The 18,997-nt window shown below is 61.1% G+C and overlaps 1 protein-coding gene across 4 annotated transcripts in view; it reads left to right on the top strand.

Annotated features, from left to right (window-relative positions):
• SYT7 (synaptotagmin 7) overlaps positions 1–18,997 on the top strand; it is a 62,465-nt gene that overhangs the window by 27,223 nt on the left and 16,245 nt on the right. The window contains exons 3-7 of one of the 4 annotated variants that reach the window (XM_045786820.2): positions 1,008–1,087; positions 5,107–5,238; positions 6,131–6,355; positions 9,794–10,162; positions 14,188–14,310. In XM_045786820.2, coding sequence (XP_045642776.1) covers positions 1,008–1,087; positions 5,107–5,238; positions 6,131–6,355; positions 9,794–10,162; positions 14,188–14,310 — 929 coding nt within the window. The remainder of the gene's footprint in view (positions 1–1,007; positions 1,088–5,106; positions 5,239–6,130; positions 6,356–9,793; positions 10,163–14,187; positions 14,311–18,997) is intronic. The other 3 variants (XM_087854943.1, XM_087854944.1, XM_045786819.2) reach the window with 3 other exon arrangements.

The raw sequence follows: 18,997 nt of genomic DNA, 5'->3' as shown, positions 1-18,997 counted from the left end.
TGGTGTTGGAGCACATGACGGGATGTTGGGGAAACGTGTGCCTGTGTCCTGTGTCGGGGTGTGTGTGTGTGTGTGTGTGTGTGTGTGTCTGGGCTGCCACCGCCCCACTGCCTGCGTCGCCCCGGGCCTGGCCCAAGCCCATGGCCCGTGGGTGCGCGTGAGGACGCTTGGTGGCAGCCAGGAATGTTAATGGTGCCCAGCTCTGCATGAGCTAAATTTAGAAACCCAAACCCAGAAGGTGAATGGTGCTCACCTTCCCAGCAGCAGGCCTGGTCCCCACTGCAGCTACGACCCTTCCTCTAGCCAGGGGACCTGGAGCCCCCCCGCCCGCCCTGCTGTGCCCTTTCCCCGGCGCCTGCTGGTGTGAGGAACTCTGGGGTGCGGGCCAGGCTGCCCCAGCCTCTGAGCCAGTGGGCAGCCTCTTCCTAAGGCTGCCTTCCTATAAAGAAGAGTGCTCGGGCCTGGCGCTGCCTCACTGCCCAGGGCAGGAGGACCCCAGGGAGCCCCCAGACAGTGCTGGACACGGTCCTTGGCCGGACTGGGCACAGCGCCCTCTCCCTGCCCCCACCACTCACGTCACTGGCCACTGCCAACCTTGCCCCTGCAGGATGCCACCCCCACCATCTGGGGGTGGTGACGTGGCCAGTGTGACGTGGCCAGGCGCCTGAGAGCCGTCTGTCCGTGGCAGAGGGAGATGTGTTTCTGGGAGCTGGGCCAGAGCCCCAGGAGACAGGCAGACAGGAGGGGCCCCGTCCCTGGGGGTCAGGGATGGGGTGCCCTTCGAGGGGCGGAGTCAGGCCTCGAGCCTTATGGGGCCAAGGCGCTATCAGCCAGGGAAGAGATAGCAGCAGAGCTGGCCCCCCGCGGCAGTGACGCCTTCACAAGTGGGCCCCGGACCTTGTGGCCAAGGCTGGACCCCAGCCTACTCCCCTCCCCTGGCCCGTGCTGGGGAGGCAGGGCGGGTGCAGTGCCGTCTCCCGGGAGTGACCCTGGTGCATTCTCCACAGGGCAAACGCTACAAGAACTCCTTGGAGACCGTGGGCACGCCAGACTCAGGGCGTGGGCGCAGTGAGAAGAAGGCCATCAAGTAGGTGCCAGGCTTCGAGTACGGGGTGGGAGCACGCAGGCACCCCCAAGTGGGAGGAGCCTCCCCCTCCCCTGAGCTGGCCACACACCCATTCAGGTTCCCCCTCACACCTTGGTACCGTTCTCTCTCCCTGCCCCCCACCCCCCTACACACATACTCCCAGTGCCTCAGGGTGGCGCCGGGGCTCCACCTTTTCTGCCTGTGCCCCCCCCCCCAGGCCCTCAAACTGTTCCAAGGACCCCAGCTCCATTTCCTGGCAACTGTCACCTCCAGCACTGTCTGCCTCCTCCCTCGCTCCTCCATCCACCCTCATCTCACAGGCCATCTCTAACACCCTCCTAGCTCCCCTGCATATCCGAGCTCCTCCCCCAGCCCCTGCCCCATGCCCCTGCCCCGGGATTGAGATCCCCTCTGGGGGGGAGGGGGTCAGTCTCCTCTCTAAGACCCCACCAGTGTCTTGAGGGTGACTTGGCAGGTGGGCAGACCTCACTACTGGGCCACTTGGGAAACGGAGCAATGGGAACCCTTCCCTTGCCTGTCACTCCAGGTCCCCAGGGCCTGTCTTGCTGCCTCTGACTCACCCAGGCTCCCCGCTTTTGCTCTGAGATCCCTCTTCAAGGAGGCAGGTTTGCCTTCCACAGACCACCTTGGCCTGCCCACAGCAAACGGTCGCTGGGACACACCCAGGGCAGCCCCCCCTCCAACCAGCCCACCTGGCTGGAGGCTCTGGGAATGAGGGGTCTCTCTGCAGGGCTCCTCTCTGTTGAACCCAGGCCTTCGCTGGGAGGCCATCAGGCTGAAGTAGGGCTGCCAGGGCCAAGCTTGCCAGCAAGGGGCTTTGCCTGAAGGGAAGGCCCCCCAGCTTGCCCTGACCCCCACTTCCTTCCTTTAACTCAAGGCCGGCACCATCCCTGCCCCACACCTTCCCTTCTGCCCCCTTCCCAAGGCCTAGTCTGTCCCCCCTTTTTCTCGACCATCTGTGTTCTCCCTTCTCCCTCTCCCCTGCTCCTGAGGGCTCCCTCCCTGCTCCCCCTCTGTTTTCATCTCTTGCTCTGACCCTGTTTGGGGCCTTCATAGAAGCTTCCAGTGTGTGCCTTGGTAGGGGGGCGGGCAAGTGGAGGGGTGGGCCTGCCAAGGTTGGGGGTGGGACGAGGCTCGAGGCTCGGGAGGCCTTGGGGAGCCTTTGAAGCTGGGTTTGGTTGCAGTCTCTTTTGTCTTCAAAGCTGAGAGCTGGTAGGTCTCAGGGGCTGATGCAGAGCCCAGGCCCCAGGCTTTCTGACGGCAGACAGGGACCACGTGGGGCCAGCCCAGCACCTGTGCCGCCTCCGGACCAGGCCCCTAACCCAGTTTGTAGCTGGGCCAGGGGGCCTGTGTCTGCCAAGTGACCATAACCCGGGGAGGTATATGTTGTGGGTAGTCGTGGAGAGGCCCGTGAGAGGAGATGGGGTGACCAGCAAGAAGGAAGGCAGGAGGCACGGTGGGCGACAGGTTCCGCAGGCCGGGACGGCACCCACGAATGCTCCCTCAGACAAAGTGAGGGCAGCAGTGGCTCTCCCCTCTTCTCTATAGCCCTGCAGCCACTGCCCCCTCCCACCCTGCGGAGCTGTCAGAGCCTCTGTCTCAGGGCAAGGAAGCCACCCTTCGAGTCGACATGCCCCTAGGTGCCTAGGCCTTTACCTCTTGCCAGGGCCCAAAGCCAGCTGAGTGGCAGGAAGGAGGGCTTACCCACTGCACAAACTCCACATGGGCTTAGGACCTCCTCTGAGCGGATCTTTTGTCAAGGATTCGGGGAATCTGCATTCTTTAGCAGTGGTTCCCAAACTGTGTTCCTCAAAGCACTCCATAAATGATTAATAGTCATTCCATGAATCACTGAGGTTTCATGGTTTCCATGACCAACTAAGTTTGGGAAACACTGCACACTCTATCTCCCTCTTGATATGGGTATTTGTTGACCCCCATTAAAGGCTCTGAGAAGTCCTGCAGTAAAGGAACCTGTGTTTTCCTAACTTTTAAAATTAAAGATGGTCTTTTCCAGTACTGCAACAGACAGCATGAAGGACCCAGGAGCTCCTTGGAATAGAGGGAGGGAGACCAGCCTGGCAGTGATGACCCTGGTGGCTCTTTCTCTCCGGGACCTAGGATTGGATGACACTTGATTTTAGAGATCTGGCGGGGGGGCAGGGGGACAGAGGCCTTCCAACCGGTTCCACCTCTCTGTTACACTGCAGGACTAAGGTCTTCTGTTGAGGGAGCCTCCCCAGGGAGGGGCCCCCCAGTGCTGAGGGCCTGTCCTGCCTCTCCCACCTCAGCCTCCACTGCGCCACTCACAGACTGGCTCAGGACTCTGGCTTCAAACCCTGTGTACGGAGTCCCTGTGGGACATTTCTGAAGCACAGTCTGGACAGACAGACGCTGTCCACACCCCCTTGGGCTGGGACCACCATCTCCTCTGGGCCTGTGGTGGCTGATCAGCTTCTCTCCTTTGTTCCCAAGTCTGAGGCTGAGAACCAAGGTCAGGGTCAAGCTCTGGTGTGGGGTTGCAGGGGAGAGAAACAGGTCCCCCAAGAACACGTTTGCTCCATCTTCAGGGGGTGCACCTCCCCCACGGTGGCCTCCCCAACAACAGGGCCCTCACCTTGGTCTTGAGCAGTGGCACAGCTTCAGCACAGGCCAGGCCCACCCCCAACAGGGCCCCTTCCCCTAGATGCGTTTCTGAGGGCTCAGGCATGGTTCCCTTCTAGAATGTTCCTTTGGCCTGTTTCTTATGCCTTTCCTCTCCCTGTGCTCCCAGGCCTGCTCCTCAGGGCCTCAGGAGCCTGACAAGCTGATGGAGACCCTTGTCTTTGGCTCCTGGGATTTCCAGGTTGTGCCTTCTGCCGGCTGAGGCTTCTGCAGCCAGCCCCCAGAGGAGGTCCCCACATTCTCTGTGCTTCCAGACTAACTGCTTCATTGGTATGACTTGTCTCAGAGCAGGAGGGGATGGGAAGACTGGGACAGAGGGTCCCTTCCAGGCCGAGCAGCCACCTTGGAAAGGATCAGGGGCACAGGGAGAGACTACCCTGGCTGGCAGGTCAGGTACAGGTCAAGGGCCTGGGGCTGCGTCTGCCCATCAACCCCCACAGAGAAGGGCAGGCTCCCTCCACATAGGCCCCAAAACATTGGACCTGAAGGGAGTCCGGGAGACTCTGGTCACACTCCCAGCAAGGTCAGAGGCCTGGAGACGCTTCTCTTTTCTGGGGGGCCATCTGCAATGAGTGGAGAATGTCTTCAGCTCAGCTGAGATCCCACCAAGCTCACACAAAGGCTGTGTCCTAGGAGGGGAGAGAACAGAGGAAGCTGGGGGACCTCGGGGAGGAGGAGAAGGATGGGCAGGGAGCTGGGCCTGCCCCAGGAGTGGCTCAGTGGAGGCAGATGGAAGAGGGGAGAACCTTGGGTCTCCACTGTGGGAGAGCTGACAGCCCAGAGGGTACAGCCAACCTTCTGGTTTGGCAGGCAGAGAGACTGAGGCCAGGAGCGGTGGGCCCCTGCCCCCTGCCCCCCCCCACAAGTTGGTAGCAGGGTCTGATCTACCTTTCAGCTCTTTCCAGCCAGAAACCAGCACCCTCTCCTTCTCCCACTCCCCATGCCATCCTCCCCGAGGCCTGTCCCCAGCCCCCCTCCTCCCCTCCCTTCTCACCATCTTTCTCTCTCCCACCAGCTTCCCGGGTGCGAGGCTCCAGTGCGCCCACCTGCAGCTCGCCTCCTCTCTGTGTGGCTTCTCCTGGCCCTCGAGTGTGTGAGCCTGTGCGGGCACGTGTGAGTGTGTGTGTGTGTGTGTGTGTGTGTGTGTGCGCACGCGTGCTCTCGCGTGGGGCGCAGCTGCCGCTCTCTTCCTCCCGCAGGAGCAGACCCCGGCCCTCTCCGCTCTCTGTGTGCGCGGCCCCCGGGGCCCCTGTCCCCTCTGCCCCCGCAGGACTTGCGGTTCTTGTTTCTTCTTGTATCTCCCTGTTTTCTCCCCTCTCTCTCTGCCCCTCCAGCGATCTAGACAGAGACTTTTGGAATAACAATGAGAGCACAGTGCAGCAGAAATGGAGCTCCTATCCTCCCAAGGAGTTTATTCTAAACATTTCACCCTACGCCCCTTATGGCGACCCACGACTGTCCCTCAAGTGAGTGACTTTACCTGGTTTGATCCTCTGTACTGAGTATCCGCGCACGCCCTCCTTCCCCTCCTGGACCTCAATTCCCCTCCTGCTCCTGTCCCCCGACTTCCCCACCGGTGCACCCATGGGCAGGCCGACCATGGAGACGAGCAACCCCTCCTGCCTCCCCTCTCCTGTCCCCTCCGCCAGGGCCAGCCGAGCAGGAGAGCCCCCTCCGCAGCCACACTCAGCCCCCAGCGGGTCCCTCCGCGGCCCCCACTCCCCTCTCTGTGCAGTCAGGATGGGGTTGCCCGTTTGGTCCCTCCCTCTCGGTGTGGCTCGCTTTCTCTTCCCTGCTGTGTGCTGCTGCCCTGGCTGCTCGGTGGTGGTGGTCGGTGGTCGGTGGTCGGTGGTCTTGGTGGCGGTGGTCGGTGATGGCGGTGATGGTGGTGGTGGTGATGAACTCTGACTAACACGGCTTTCTCTTTCTCCCTGCCTTGGGGCCTCCTGGCCTGGACAGCCCGCTCTTCCTCCGTCGTTAACCCTTCGTTGTCCTGTGGGATAGAGTTGGAGGTGGCTGCCCTCCCCCCACCCCCGCCGCCCCTGCCCCAGGCGGTGGGGAGGGGCCGCCCCTCCGTTGTCGTGGTGCGTTGTACTCCGACCCCAGCCCGCCCGGCCCCCTCTCTCCTCTCTGCAGGCTCTGCTGTTAACCCACTAGCAGTGCTGATGTCTCTCTCTCTCTCTCTGTCTGTCTCTTGTCCGTCTGTCTCTCTCCTCCTCTCTCACTGTCTCTTTCTTCCTTTTATCTGTCATTGTTTTTCTCCCTCTCCCACCCCCACCCCCACGTGTGGCCCGCCCTCTCCCCCCCACCGCCACCCCCGGCGCCCCTCTGGCCCGGCTGCCTCCCGCGTGCCTCCAGTGGCACCCTCCTGTCGGGCGCCAAGGTGGCCGCCGCGGCGGGGCTGGCGGTGGAGCGGGAAGGCCGGCCGGGGGAGAAGCCAGCGCTGGTGCCGCCACCCGGAGAGGACGCCTTGAGAAGCGGCGGGGCTGCCCCCAGCGAGCCGGGCAGCGGTGGCAAGGCGGGGAGAGGCCGCTGGCGGATGGTGCAGAGCCACCTGGCCGCAGGGAAGCTCAACTTGTCCAAGTGAGTCATGGCCCTGTGGCCGCCGGAGCTGTGAGCTTGGGCCGGCCCCCGCCACGGGGGACAGCGGGACCCCCCGGCATGCCCGCTGCTGCCCCCAGAGGTGCCGTCCTCGGCCCCTGGCTCATTCCATCCCTTCATGAGACGCGCATCATCCTTGCCATCGGGCGCAGCTAACAGCCTTACGGTGTCGCATCTCAGCCTCCGGCTGCTGCCCCCATCAGTCTTTCCTTGCCAGTGACCAAGTCATTCCATTTTCTGCCCCCAAGGCGGCTTCATTTCAATCCTCAGGTCATCCCATCCTCTTTGACTGGCTGCCCCATCCCAGCCGTCAGGTCATCCCTCTGTGGGCCACCCGTGATTGTTCAGCCATCAGACCATCCCACCCCTGGGGAGCTGGACCGCTCTCAGCCTGTGTTCGATGCCACTCAACTGCCACTGGGCCTTCCCTCTTACAGCCAGCAGATGGCTCTAGACCCAGAGCCTGAGCCATGCCATTCTTGACCATCAGGCGCCTCCATCGGCTTGTCCCACTCTCGCTTGCACCATCCCCCCCCACCACCACTGTCTGTCCTGCAGGCCCACCGTGAGCAGCTGGGCTGTCACCATGAGTCCATCCTCATCTCAGCCATCCCCATTGGCTGTCCCAGTCTTGGGCAGCGAGCTGTCACACTGTCAGCTGGTGGGTGGTGTGTTCTTGGCGGTTGGGTTGTTGAGCCCCCCAGCTAGCTTCTCTTTTCTGATGAGGGTGGTCTGGACGTCAGACAGAAGAGCCGTTTCCTTTTTAAAAGCTCTCTGAGCTTGCCCAACAAGACAGTCCCTCTCTTGGGCCATGGGCATAGGGCTGGCCCCTGTTCCCAGCAGAAAGTGTGTTCTCTTCTTCCCCACCATGGGGCTGCCTTATTCTCATCTTGGCTTTTAGAAACTTTCATTTCCCCACAGCTGAGCCCTTCCAGGCTCTAAATCCTTTGAACTATGACCAGGGTCCTATGGGACGTAGGTTCCATTTTCAACTATGAGAACTGCCTCATTCCCAGCTAAGGGAGAAGCCTGTCACTTAGAAGACCAGCAGCCCTAACCCCTTCTTGGTTGGGGGCTGTCCCGGTTGCCTCCATTCAGCACCCCCCCCCCAGTTCTCTTTAGAAGGCCTATGATTCCTGCCTTTGGGACCATGGAAGGCCACTGCGCTGAGACGTTATTGCTTGTTGGACTGAAGGCACACAGGCCGATTTCTGCCCTGACGTCGAGCCTCAGGAAGGACTCGGAGGGGAGCCCCACACCCCCTCGGAGAGCCAGGCCCAGCACCCCGCCCTCCCCAGGCTGCTCCAGCCACAGACTCAGGCTTGCTGAAGCCTCCGTGCCATCCACTGGCTCCAGGCCTGGAGGCACCAACTTTAGTTTCCTGTGACTGAGAGGTTGTAAATTGGACTAATTTTGGATGTGATGGGAAACCAAAATGAGGTCAGCAAGGAGGAGGAGGAGAAGGCCATCCAAGTGTCATCCTCCCCTGCCTTGGCCTGCCCCCAGGGAGCTGAGGGCCTACCTGCCCGGCCAGGCCTGAGCCTGCCCCTGGTGGTAGCCCGGCTCCAGGCCGGAGCTAGGCAAGGCTGCTGCCCCCTCCAGGACCTCAGCTCCCAGCTAAAGCCGTGTTTTGCCTCTCTCTCTCTCTCTCTCTCTCTCCTCTCTCTCTTGTTCTCTCTCTCTCATTCTCTCTTTACTGTTCTCTGACTTTCTCTCCCTCTTTTGCTCTCACTCTTTCTCTCTCTCTAGCCCACAGGGGCAGCCTAACTGTTGTCCTTTGGTTCCCAGGGTAGGCTCAGGGGGAGCAACGCTGAGGTCTGGTTGCAGTGGTGAAAGCGGCCCCAAGGGCCCTGCCCCCCCACCCCCGCAGGCAGCCCGGGGTGGGGGGTACATGGCTGCCCTGTGGTCCTAGACCAGGAGTTGGCCAGCTTTCTCTCTAAAGGGTCAGATAGGAAATATTTAGGCTCTACAAGTCCTATAGTCTCTTTTATGCCAACTCCAGCCTGTCACAGCCATAGACGGGATATAAATTAGTGTGTTCCAGTAAAAATACAAAGACAGGTGGTAGACCAGATTTGGCCCACAGGCCATAGTTTGCCAACCCCTGCCCTCGACCACTGGATCGGGAAACGGAGGGAGGGGACAGAGGAGGAGATTGGGACTTTGGGGTTCTGGCCCTGCCTGAGGGATGCGCTGACCGCTCTGGCCGGGGGAACGAAGCAGGCAGGTTGCGTGGGGAAGCCAGGGGTCTCTGACTCTTCCTACCTCCGTTTCCTGAGACATTTGCAGGTACCACTGGCATGGGGGACTGCTAGCTAATACACATGTCCCCAGGCCAGACCTCATTAGGTCCTCATGGCAACCTTGGGACAGAGGCAGCTCAGGGATGATTTTTCACCTGGGTTTTATGAAGACACTCAGATGAAGAAACTGAGGGGTGGGCTCACTTCTCCAAAGTCCCACGGTTCAGAAACAGCAGAGCTGAGGCTTGAACCCGGGTCCCTCTGACCTCATACTGCCTCTGATGAGCCCTGTCCTGCTTCCTGTCTGTCCCTGCCCCCACACCAGCATTTTTCAGGGATGCCGGTGGGCCTGCTAGGAGGGTCACCCTGTTTTCCATCAGAATGGGGGCACAGAGGCCAGACAAGTGGTTCCTGGGGCTCCTACCTCATCTGCTCCTTTCCCGGGGCCCCTCCTCTGACTGGGAGTCATTCCCAAGAAATCAGGAAGGGACACTGCACCTCAGAAACAAGGAACCCCAGAAGAAGGGCAAAGCTCTGCACCAGAGCCTGAACCCCAAGGCAGCCCTGGCCACAAGGCAGAGGTCGGAGGACAGAGGGTGTCCAAGCACAGTCCCCAGCCTCCGTGGCCCAAGCCTAAGAATCACCGGCTTTCCCTGCCTCGCCACACGTTACTAGGCCAGCTTGGCACTGGCCTGGATTTCCTCGTGTCTCCAAAGGCCGGTTGTCCTTAGATCACAGAGGCAGACTTTCCTGGGGTCCCCCCCCCCCGCCGCGAAACCGCGGGAGGGAGCGGCAGCAGCTCCCTCCACCCCCTGCCGTTCCAGCACCAGGCCCAGGGCCCCGGGGACGCCTTCACCACACAGCCTCCCCAGCTCCCGCGGCCACTCAGACAGGAGGCGTTCGGGCACCAGGCGAGCCAAGGCCAGCGGGTGGGCTGCGCAGGGCCAGCCGGGGGCAGGGGGAGGCGGGCTCTGGGTGGGCGCGGGGTCTGGCGGCCTCCTGGGTGAGGTGGTGGCAGCTCCAGCGCAGCGGCGACAACGGGGATGGAGGCCCGGCGAGGTCCGGCAGAGCACGCCCTGCCCTGGGCTCTCCTAGTCCTGCCCCTCGGCTTCTTTCTCCTCCACTGTGATCCCTTCACCTGCTTCTCCTTTCTCTCCTCTCCTCCACCCGCCCCAAGTTTCGAGGACTCCACCCTGTCCACGGCCACTACCCTTGAGTCTATCCCCAGCTCCGCGGGAGAGCCGAAATGCCAGCGACCCCGCACCCTGATGCGGCAGCAGAGCCTGCAGCAGCCGCTGAGCCAGCACCAGCGGGGCCGGCCGCCCAGCCAGCCCACCACCAGCCAGAGCCTGGGCCAGCTGCAGGCCCACGCGGCCTCGGCGCCGGGCCCCAACCCCCGGGCCTATGGCCGGGGCCAGGCTCGGCAGGGCGCCTCGGCCGGCTCCAAGTACCGGCCGGCCGGCGGCCGCAGCCGCTCCAACCCGGGCAGCTGGGACCACGTGGTGGGGCAGATTCGAAACCGAGGCTTGGACATGAAATCCTTCCTGTAAGTCCCCCCCTCGAGCGGGCCGGCCCCCCCCCTCCCGCCCCAGCCTCTCTCCCCTCATCTCCTGGGGAGCGGCTGGCCCTGCACGGCTCCTGGCCCTCCATCTCTATGGCAGGGCGCCCAGCAGACTCGGCCGACCCCTCCCCAGCCCTCTGTGGCTCGAGGCTTGTGCCTGAAGCCCCCCCCCCCAAGGATTCTTATCTGAGCCACCCCTCAGAGGACCCCGGCTCCCCGCCTTTGTCTTTGGTGCCTCCCAGGGTTTGGAGAAGGTCCCTCCCCCACCACTAAAAAATCAGTGGTGACACTGGACAATGCCCTGCGGCCGCCAGGTCCCCCTCCTCTTCCTCCTCTTCCCACCAGTCCCAGGCTGCTCCTGGCTTCCCTGCCGGCCTCCTCCCCTCCTCCCAAACCTGGGCTCCGGGCCCTGCTTCCAACTCTCCAGATCACCTCTTCCCTGTAACCCGACTCTGCTCACCTTCCTGCCCCGCACTTCCTCACTCCCTCTCACTTCCCCTGTTCCCGCCGTCAGCCCTGTCCTCTGCCTCTCTGACCTTCTACAGCCACCTGTCCTCCAGCTCCCAGAATGACCCATCCCCTGAGGACAAACGTCAGATGTTCCCCCCAAAGCTTTAGAAAATGTTCTTTCTAAATCAGAGGTTTCTTTCAAGTGTACAGGTCTGAGAAGTAACCACACACCATGGGTATCGAGCTGTAGCCATTCCTCATTCCCCCAGTCACATGCTGCCCCGCCCCCGCCGCCCTCTACCAGGTAGGGGCCTCACCCAGGGCACCCCCTCTCTCTGGCATCACTCTGGGCATCTGCACTGACTCTCGGAGCCCAGGGCAGACCTAGGCTTTTGTCCCTGATATCACGCACCTCCTCCGGCCTAACGTGACCTTCCTTCCAGGCTCTGGGGATTATTCCCATCGCCCAGGTCTTCCCTGGGAGCACTTTTCACGGAGCAAGAGACCAGCACTAAGCCTGGGAGAGGAGAAAGGGAGGAGGAAGGGGAAGGCTAAGATCAAGGCCCAGCTCATTGTCAAGATGTGGGGATCCTGAAGGCAAGCAGGTCCCTCCAAGCTTCCTACCTCTCCAGCTGAGACCCCAGCCCAGGCTTCCGGGGCAGACAGGAGCGCTGCCCCTGGCAGAGGCCCCTCAACAGAAGCTTGCCACGCCAGCTTCCCACATCCGTGCAAGTGGCCCATGGCCCTGGCATGGCAGCCCATGCTGCCCATGTCTCTACTTGGCACATCTGGGCATCACATCTGCCGGGGCTCACCCCCACCCAAGGACCCTTGGGAATCCAGCTGGTGCCCACATGAGACAAGATGCCCAGCAGAGCCTCCTGGCTTCCAGGTGGCGGTTTGTTTGGGGACGGATACAGTGACACTGGTGTGGATTAGGAGAGTCGAGGGAATTGGTTCTTCTGTGGCTTGAACAGAATGGGGAGCCGGGGGCCCCTGCACCCCTCTGCCCCTCCTGCCTTCAGGCTGCTCTTTGCACAACTGTCACCCTGCTTCCTGTTCTAGCAGCCATCAGACTGGGGCAGGGGCCGTCCCCAGGCCCTGTGAAGAAGGGAGCAGGCTGCAGGAAAGCCTCTGTGTACTGACTCTTCCCTGTCTTCCCTGCCCACTGCACCCTGGCTTAACTGGGATTTGAGGAGCTGCGCTCCTGTGCCAGCATCCTGGGTCCACACTGCTGCGCCCACCACGGCTTTACGGGCCCCTCGCCCGCTGGCCACCGCTAGAGATCACCCAGCCCCCCACCTCTTCCACTTGTCGTTCTTCACAGCAGGGGTCGGCAAATTTTTTTTCTGTAAAGGGCCAGATTATAAATATTTTAGGCTTTGTGGGACACGTGGTCTCAATGACATTTTTTTAAAGCAATGCTTTCAACACGCACAAGCCATTCTTAGCTTGTGGGCTGTAGAAAGACAGGCCACCAGCTGTACTTTGCCCACCTCTGACCCCCGCCTTACAGTTTAGCTGGTGTGCTTCTGAGGCCCTTCTCTTGCCCCAAATCCTGCTGGTCCATGGAGAGAGCCAGGGCGGGAGGGCTAGCCAGGCCTCCTAGGACCCCACCCCCTCTTGCGGGGAGGATGGCGTTCCTCCTGCTTCATGGGTGTGACACCCCTCCCCCCAATACCAGCAGCTTCTCCCAGACTCTCCTCTTGCCCCTCCTTCTCACCCTTGCAGCCTGTGTTGCTGGAGAGAATGACAAATTGGGAATTTATGCAGAGGAGCCGTTTTGTTTTTAAGAAGAGCAAAAGGAGTATCTGAAAAATGCATTAACCAGGGAAAAACATGTTGTTTTCGTTGGGTTCTCCTTCCCCCAGCTCAACCAAGCTCCCAAGCAGCCAAATGGAATTTTACCAACTCTGAAACAGTACCGGTGGGCAGAGAACAAAGAAAACGAGGATTTGTCCTGAGGGAAGGGGGAGTTGTTACCCAAAAGTTAGATGCCAGAATGAGTGTCAGCCTGGAGTAATGTGCCCAGGACAAAGATGCATGACATAGAAGGCAGGCAGTTCAACCACTTACCTTCCTCCCTGCCCTGGGGCCCCATTGCTGTCTCCCATTTTCCCTGCACCCCGCCCCCTGCCTCAGGTGCCACATCTCACCTGCTTGACTTCCCTTTCTGACAACCTCTCTAGGAAATAACCAGAGCCACCTCTTCCTGTCTAAACCTTGCCCTCCTGGACAATGGTTGAAGGGCAGACTTCCCAAAGGAGGATCCCCCTCTAGGGAACATTCCATCAGGCTTACCATCCTTCCCTTGGCCCTTCCTGAGACATGTTTCCTGCCTGCCCCATCTGAAATCCCCCTCTTCCTTTGTTCCATGAGAGACCCAGTGTTGGATGAGCTCCACAAATACCCAGAAAATGCCCATGAACTCTGATGATTTTGAGGGGCAGCAGGTCACTTTTTGTCCTTGGAAAACGCAGGGTGACCCTGCAGTTGTTCAGGGGTTCTTTGAGAATGCCACCTATGAAAAACGTCACACCTTGACCTCTGGTCCCTCACTGCTGCCCACATGCCAGCTCCTTGTCCACCTGGACCGAGCCTCCCCCAAAGCAGGGTGACTCCAGCCTCTTCCAGATCTTCCTCACTGCGGAAACAGGCTCCCTCCAGTCCTGCCAGGATTCCTCCAGATCTTGCCAGGCTCCTGCGCTTTCTCTCTCTTCACCTTTGCTTTTTGGTGACTTCTGGACTGCTCCAAGGAAAGGCCCCTGAACTGCACCCAAAAGCCTTGGTGGTTCTTCCCTGGATCTCCAGGAAGGGGGACTCAAGAGAAGGCCCGTGATGGCCAGCACACCATAAGCCAGAAGGGACTTCCTTTCTCCTCTGATGGGCTGTGTGTTCAGGGACCCCTCCTGGTGTCAAGGACATCTGGCTGCCCCTGACCCAGAGATGTCTTTACGAGGAGCTTCCTTAAGCACAGGGTGCAGTGCCCACCGGATTTCCAAACTTTCTAAGAGCCTCCCACCTGGGAGCCCAAACCTGCCTGCACAGTTCCAAAGCAAGATGGCGATGGAGCCCCTCCCTCTTCTCCCAGGGGCCTACATGGCCAGAGCGAGTAGCCTCTGGCCTTTGTTCAGCTGGAGATGAGTTCACCTCGGAAGTCTGTGTACCCCAGGGCCTCCGCACCAACCCACAGCCTTCCCCCCAAGCCTTCCTCGGCAGAGTTTTCCTCGGCAGAGTCCCGGGCACATGCCAGTTCAGTGGGCCTCTGGCCAGCCCCTTCCCCAAATCTCTCCAGAGCACCTTGTCCCTGGCCCCGAGGCAGGCTGGGTCTCAGGCCGAGAACACCTTCCCTCCTTCCCTCCCTCCCCGCCTCCACTCGACTCTGCTCTACAACTGTTGACAGTGCTAAAGTGTGTGGTTTCTCTCCTGCAGGGCCAGTTTCTTACGCTTTTTTCTTCTCTCTCTTTGTCTCTGTCTCTGTCTCTCTCTTTCCCCTCCCCGCCCCTGCCCGTGGGGCCTCCTCGTTTCCTCCCGGCCGGTGGGCTGCCCACCTCTGGCAGGGAAGGCAGGATGGTGGTGCTATCCTTGGTCTTAGGGCTTTCGGAACAGGATGACTTTGCCAATATCCCTGACCTGCAAAACCCAGGAACCCAGCAGAACCAGAACGCTCAGGGGGACAAGAGGTACGAGCACAGGCGAGGGCCTGCGGCGGCAGCGGCAGAGACGGAGGCGTGGAGAAGCTGCCAGCCTCCACCAGCCCTGGCCCGGCTGCTGGATGAGGCGGCGGTGCCCTCAGCGATCCTGGAGCGGGAGGACTGCCTCCTCCCCAGCTGGTGCCCTCACACACGCCACCCCGGGGTGTCCCTTGGGTCCGAGGCCAGTGTGGCCGTCCTGGGACCATTCTGGATCAAGCCTGCTCCCCAGGCATGCTTGCCCTCGCCCGGAGCAAGCCAGCCTTTCTGCCCCATCTCCCTGCTTGGCTCCCCCCACCCCTTGCTGCCCCTCATCTTTCATCTCTGCCCCACCCCTGACCCTGAAATCCCAGTTTCTCTGGTGGTTGGTGGGCGGGGGGGATGTAGGGAAGGCCCATCAGCCTGTTCTCCCTCATCCCTGCCACCTCAACCTCCCTCTTGCCTGGAGGTCCTGCTGGGGTGACGGTAGCACCCCCTCACCGAAGGGGTGCTGCACAGGTGTGGCTGAGCTGCTTGGCTGATTGAAGAGGAGCCCCTGGTGGGGAGGGTGTGGGGCACGGGACAGGCCTGGTGACCAGAAAGAACCGAGAGGCAGCCCTGAACCTGAGGTACCAGGAGGAGGGACTAGGGGGAGGGGCCGAGAGCAGGCCTCTGTTTGCAGAGGCCGAGCAGAGGGCTGGGCATTTAGCCATAGTCTTGGCCATCAGGAACTCAGGGAAGCACCTCCTGGTGCCTCCCGTCTCAGGGAGGGTATGGAGCACTCGTGGGGAAAGAGACGGGAAAAGATTGGAGGGCAGGGGGCTTGGGCAGCGTCGCAAATGTGGGGTGATCCTGCCCTTGGTGTGGCTGCCTCCTGTCACCTGGCCTTGGGCTGGGCCAGCCACCTACCTGTAGTCACAGAGGGAGGGCTCCTCACCTCAGTCAGGTCTGCTTCTCGTCAGACCCAAGGCCTACCAGAGAGCATGTGGGCTGATGGCCAGGATGCTGGCCTTCTCTCTCTGGTCATGCCAGAGACCCGCTCTGTAGACATGGGCGAGTCACTGCCCCTCTCTGAGTCTCTGCTTCCTTGTCTGTCGAATGAAGGATTGGAGAGGGTGACCCCTTCCAGCTTGGGCATGCTAAGCTTCTCATGAGGGCATAGACCCTCAGGCCAGGTGCCTGTCAGAGCCTGTGAACGGGGCAGGGATCCTGACATTCCCTGAGGCCCTTAAGGCAGGAAGGGGCTGTCCCGGGCCGCCACCGGGGGCCTGTGGGTTATGGAAGGGTAGGCCAAGAGTTAGACAGCTGACTGCCTGTCCCTCCAGCGGTTTCTCGCACTTTCTTCCTATTCCAAGTTCACAGTTGCATGTCTATGGTGGACACAGGCAGAAACCCCCAGAGAGTGGGCGGGAAGAGCGGGACCGGTTCTCTCTGGCACAGATGGTGTCAGACCCTGAGCCCGTGTCCTGGGGGGTGGGAGGAACAGAGCCTGCCACCTCCAGCCCACCTGGTGCCCCAGAAGTCCCGGACTGGGCCCCCAGGCAGACCCAAGTGCCGTGGGGAGGGGGCCAGGGGCCATGGGGGGGGAAGAGGCAGCAGGAGGGGGCTGGAGGCCTCTGGAAACCTGCTGAGAACCCGAGCTCCTTGCCGGGGGAAAGGTGTGAAGTGTGCGGGAGCAGACGCAGGCTGGAAACGAGATTTCACATCACCCATGTGTTCATTAGCTGGCTCCATTTCCACCCACAGCCTATTTTTACCTCTGCCATGTAGGTCTCCCGCCCGTATTCTAACACGCCCATCCCTTCCGACCATTACATCAGCTGTCCTGCCTTCCTGGGAAAGGTGGGTGTGGAGGTGGAGGCCGTGGGCCCTCGCCCCCACCCTGCCTGACTCTCCAGGTGGACACATGCCATTCCCACCTGGTCACACCCACCCCATCCATCTCATGGCTCTGGGGTGTTTCCCAGGCGACTGGGCACTGCGAGGTTGTCCTGCACTGAGGGCTTCCTTCCCGGCCCTCTCCCCAGTCCCAAGCTTGGCATCGGCACTTGCACCACCCCACCAGGCTCCCGGGCACCTTAGGGCTCCATTCCTCTGGGTTCCTGGCTCTTTGGACCTTGGGATGGTGGGCTTGGGTCAGCTGTCCCTTTCTCTTCCGTTTCTGCCTCCAGACCCAGAGTCTGCGCTTCTGCCCCGATCCCCACCCCCTCCCATCCAGCTGACCCCTTGGCTGTCCTTGGGGAGGACTTTCAGCCCCTGAGATCTGTCAGCGGCAGGTCCCTGGGTGACAGGAGGGCCCCGGGAGGAGGAGCAGCCATTCCAATTCCCAAACAAGGTAGGGGTGCATCTAGCAAGTGACATGGAGATGGGAAGGTCCATCACTACCTCTCTCCCAGGATCCTTGGTGGCCTGGAAGCCCCCCATCCAGGATCTCCCAGTCCCTGAGCCTCAGTACTATGGGCCCCAAGAACGGAATGCTGTTGGACCCAGGAGGGAGGAAGGAAGGAGGCCAAGACCCCCCTGACCCCCATGCCCCGCTGCCTTCACCCATCCTGCCCTGCCTCCATTCCCATGTCATGCTCCCTGCCATCCCTTCCATCGCTCCTTGGGATCCGAATGGTGTCCACCGTGGCCCCACCCCCACCCGAGTGGGGCACGGGGAATGGCGGGGACCTGGCCACCCCCATCGCTCTCCTCGCCCCAAAACCACCATGTTTCCTCCGTCCTGGTGTGTGTCCCTGCCTCCTCTCTGCCTCTCCTCTCGGCCGCCTTGCTCGTCCCCTTGTCCACCCTGCAGCCTTCTTCACTAGTCTCCAACTAACCTCTCTTGGCCTCTCTCTCTCTCCCCCTCTCCTTCCTCCCATCTGCTCCTCACAGGGATGTCCCTGGGCCAGTGACGGGGCCCCTCCGCCTCTCCCTCTGCCTCTCTGTGCACTTGTCTCTCTGTCTCTCTCTGTCCTGTGACCTCCGGTGGCTTCAGTGGCGCTGACCATCTTCCCAGGCTGCTTTGCAGCTGCACTGATGCTGTGGTGTGGTCAAACTAACTCCAACTTTCTCATGCCTTCAGCAGTCGATCTGGCGCGCTCCTCCTGTCCCACTCTATTTTTAACCTGACTTTACCTCTCCAGCTATTTCAGTGTCCTCTTCCTCCCTGTGCCTGTCTGCGTAAGCACGTGTCCACGAGCGTGTGTCCCTGTGTGTGCGCACGCATGTGTGCATTGTTGTGGCCACACCTCTGTGAGGGACCCCGGGGTGGCCCCGGGCAGGGCGGGGTGTTCTGGGCTGTCTAGGCAGGGCTGGGCCCTCACGGCAGGTGCGTGTGCGTCTGATTCTCAGGGTGTCTCACCCCAACACGGCTGCTTGCTTTTGTCTGTTTCAGTCGGTCTGGTTCACATGCACACCGCGGCATGCCTGGGTCTCCCTGGATGTCTCCTCTCGGGATCATCGCTGTGTGTGTGTCATTTCACTGCTCTGGTCGACCTGCCTTGTTGCTGTGCCATTGTCTACCTGGTCCCCCCTGGGTGTCCGTCGGGCTTGTGTGCACTCGTGTGTGTGTGTGTGTGTGTGTGTACACATGTGTGCACGCACACGTATACACGTTGTTGTTGGGTCCTGGTATCTCCCCTCCAGGGCCTGGCAGATTCTGTGCATGTCTGTCTGCCTGTCGTGTGGCCACCTGTGTGCTGGCGGCTGGTCCGTACCAAGGGTGTGTGTCTAGCCCGTGTGTGTCTCCAAGTCTGTGGCTCTGAACTCTCAGAGCTCTTCTCTTGTAGCCTGTCCCAAGCCCCATGCTGCCAGTCTTCCTGTCTTTTCCTCGCTGCCTGCCCCACCTTTCCTCCTCATGAGATGTTCCAGGCTGGTCCCTGGGCAGGCTTTTAGTGCCCCCTTCCTGAACCCCAGCTGGACGGAGCCTGGGCTCATCACCCAGCTGCTGGGCCAGAGAGCCCAGCTTCTCGGGAGCAGCATGGAGTCGGGGTGCACACAGGGCCTGGCATGGAATGGTCAGATCCGGGGCTCCTCGGTGGTGCCCCGTCTCTCTCTGACCCTGGGTGAGAGCCTTATGCCACACGCAGTCCTCAGAGTGGGAGGTGGGTGGGGACTGGGGAGCAAGGGCAGTGTAGACTCGTCCTATCCCACAGGTGGCTGTTTAAATCTAAATTAGTTTTAGTCGAACAAAACGAAATATTCTGTCTTCAGTCGCACTGGCCACTTCAAATGCTTAGTAGCCACATGTGGACAGCACAGACATAGCACACTGCTGTCATCATAGAAAGTTCTACCGGCCAGAGCTGTGTGGACAGTGGTCCTGACCTCACCTGGTCAGTCTCGGGGCTGAAGGGCACCTGTATTCTCAGGCTGAACAAACACAGGTGGGGCCTCTGGGAGATAGCACGCCGGGCGTGTTTGCAGAGGGTAATGACGCAGAGGGGTGACCGGGACATGTCACCTGGGGAGCCTCCCCTGCCAGGTTGGAGCAAGCAGGGGTGCTGGGGCCTTGGGATGGGGGCACGCTCAGAGCCCACCATGCAGGCAGTGACTGGATGGTGGGGTATTTTCTGGGCAACAGGAGGAGAGGGAATACCCACCAAAACCCCACGCACAGGGGCAGCCTAGCTGGATCGTGCTAAGGTGAGGGGGATGGGCCCTGAGCTCCGCTTTAGGGGAAAACCAGTCCTCCCCGTGGACAAGAGCAGAGCTC

Source organism: Ursus americanus, chromosome 24 (genome assembly GCF_024610735.1).
Source record: "Ursus americanus isolate L20-20 chromosome 24, mUrsAme1.1.p, whole genome shotgun sequence".
Classification (NCBI taxonomy): Eukaryota; Metazoa; Chordata; class Mammalia; order Carnivora; family Ursidae; genus Ursus; species Ursus americanus.
The sequence above is the reverse complement of the archived record's forward strand: the minus strand, read 5'-3'. Positions and strand labels throughout refer to the sequence as shown.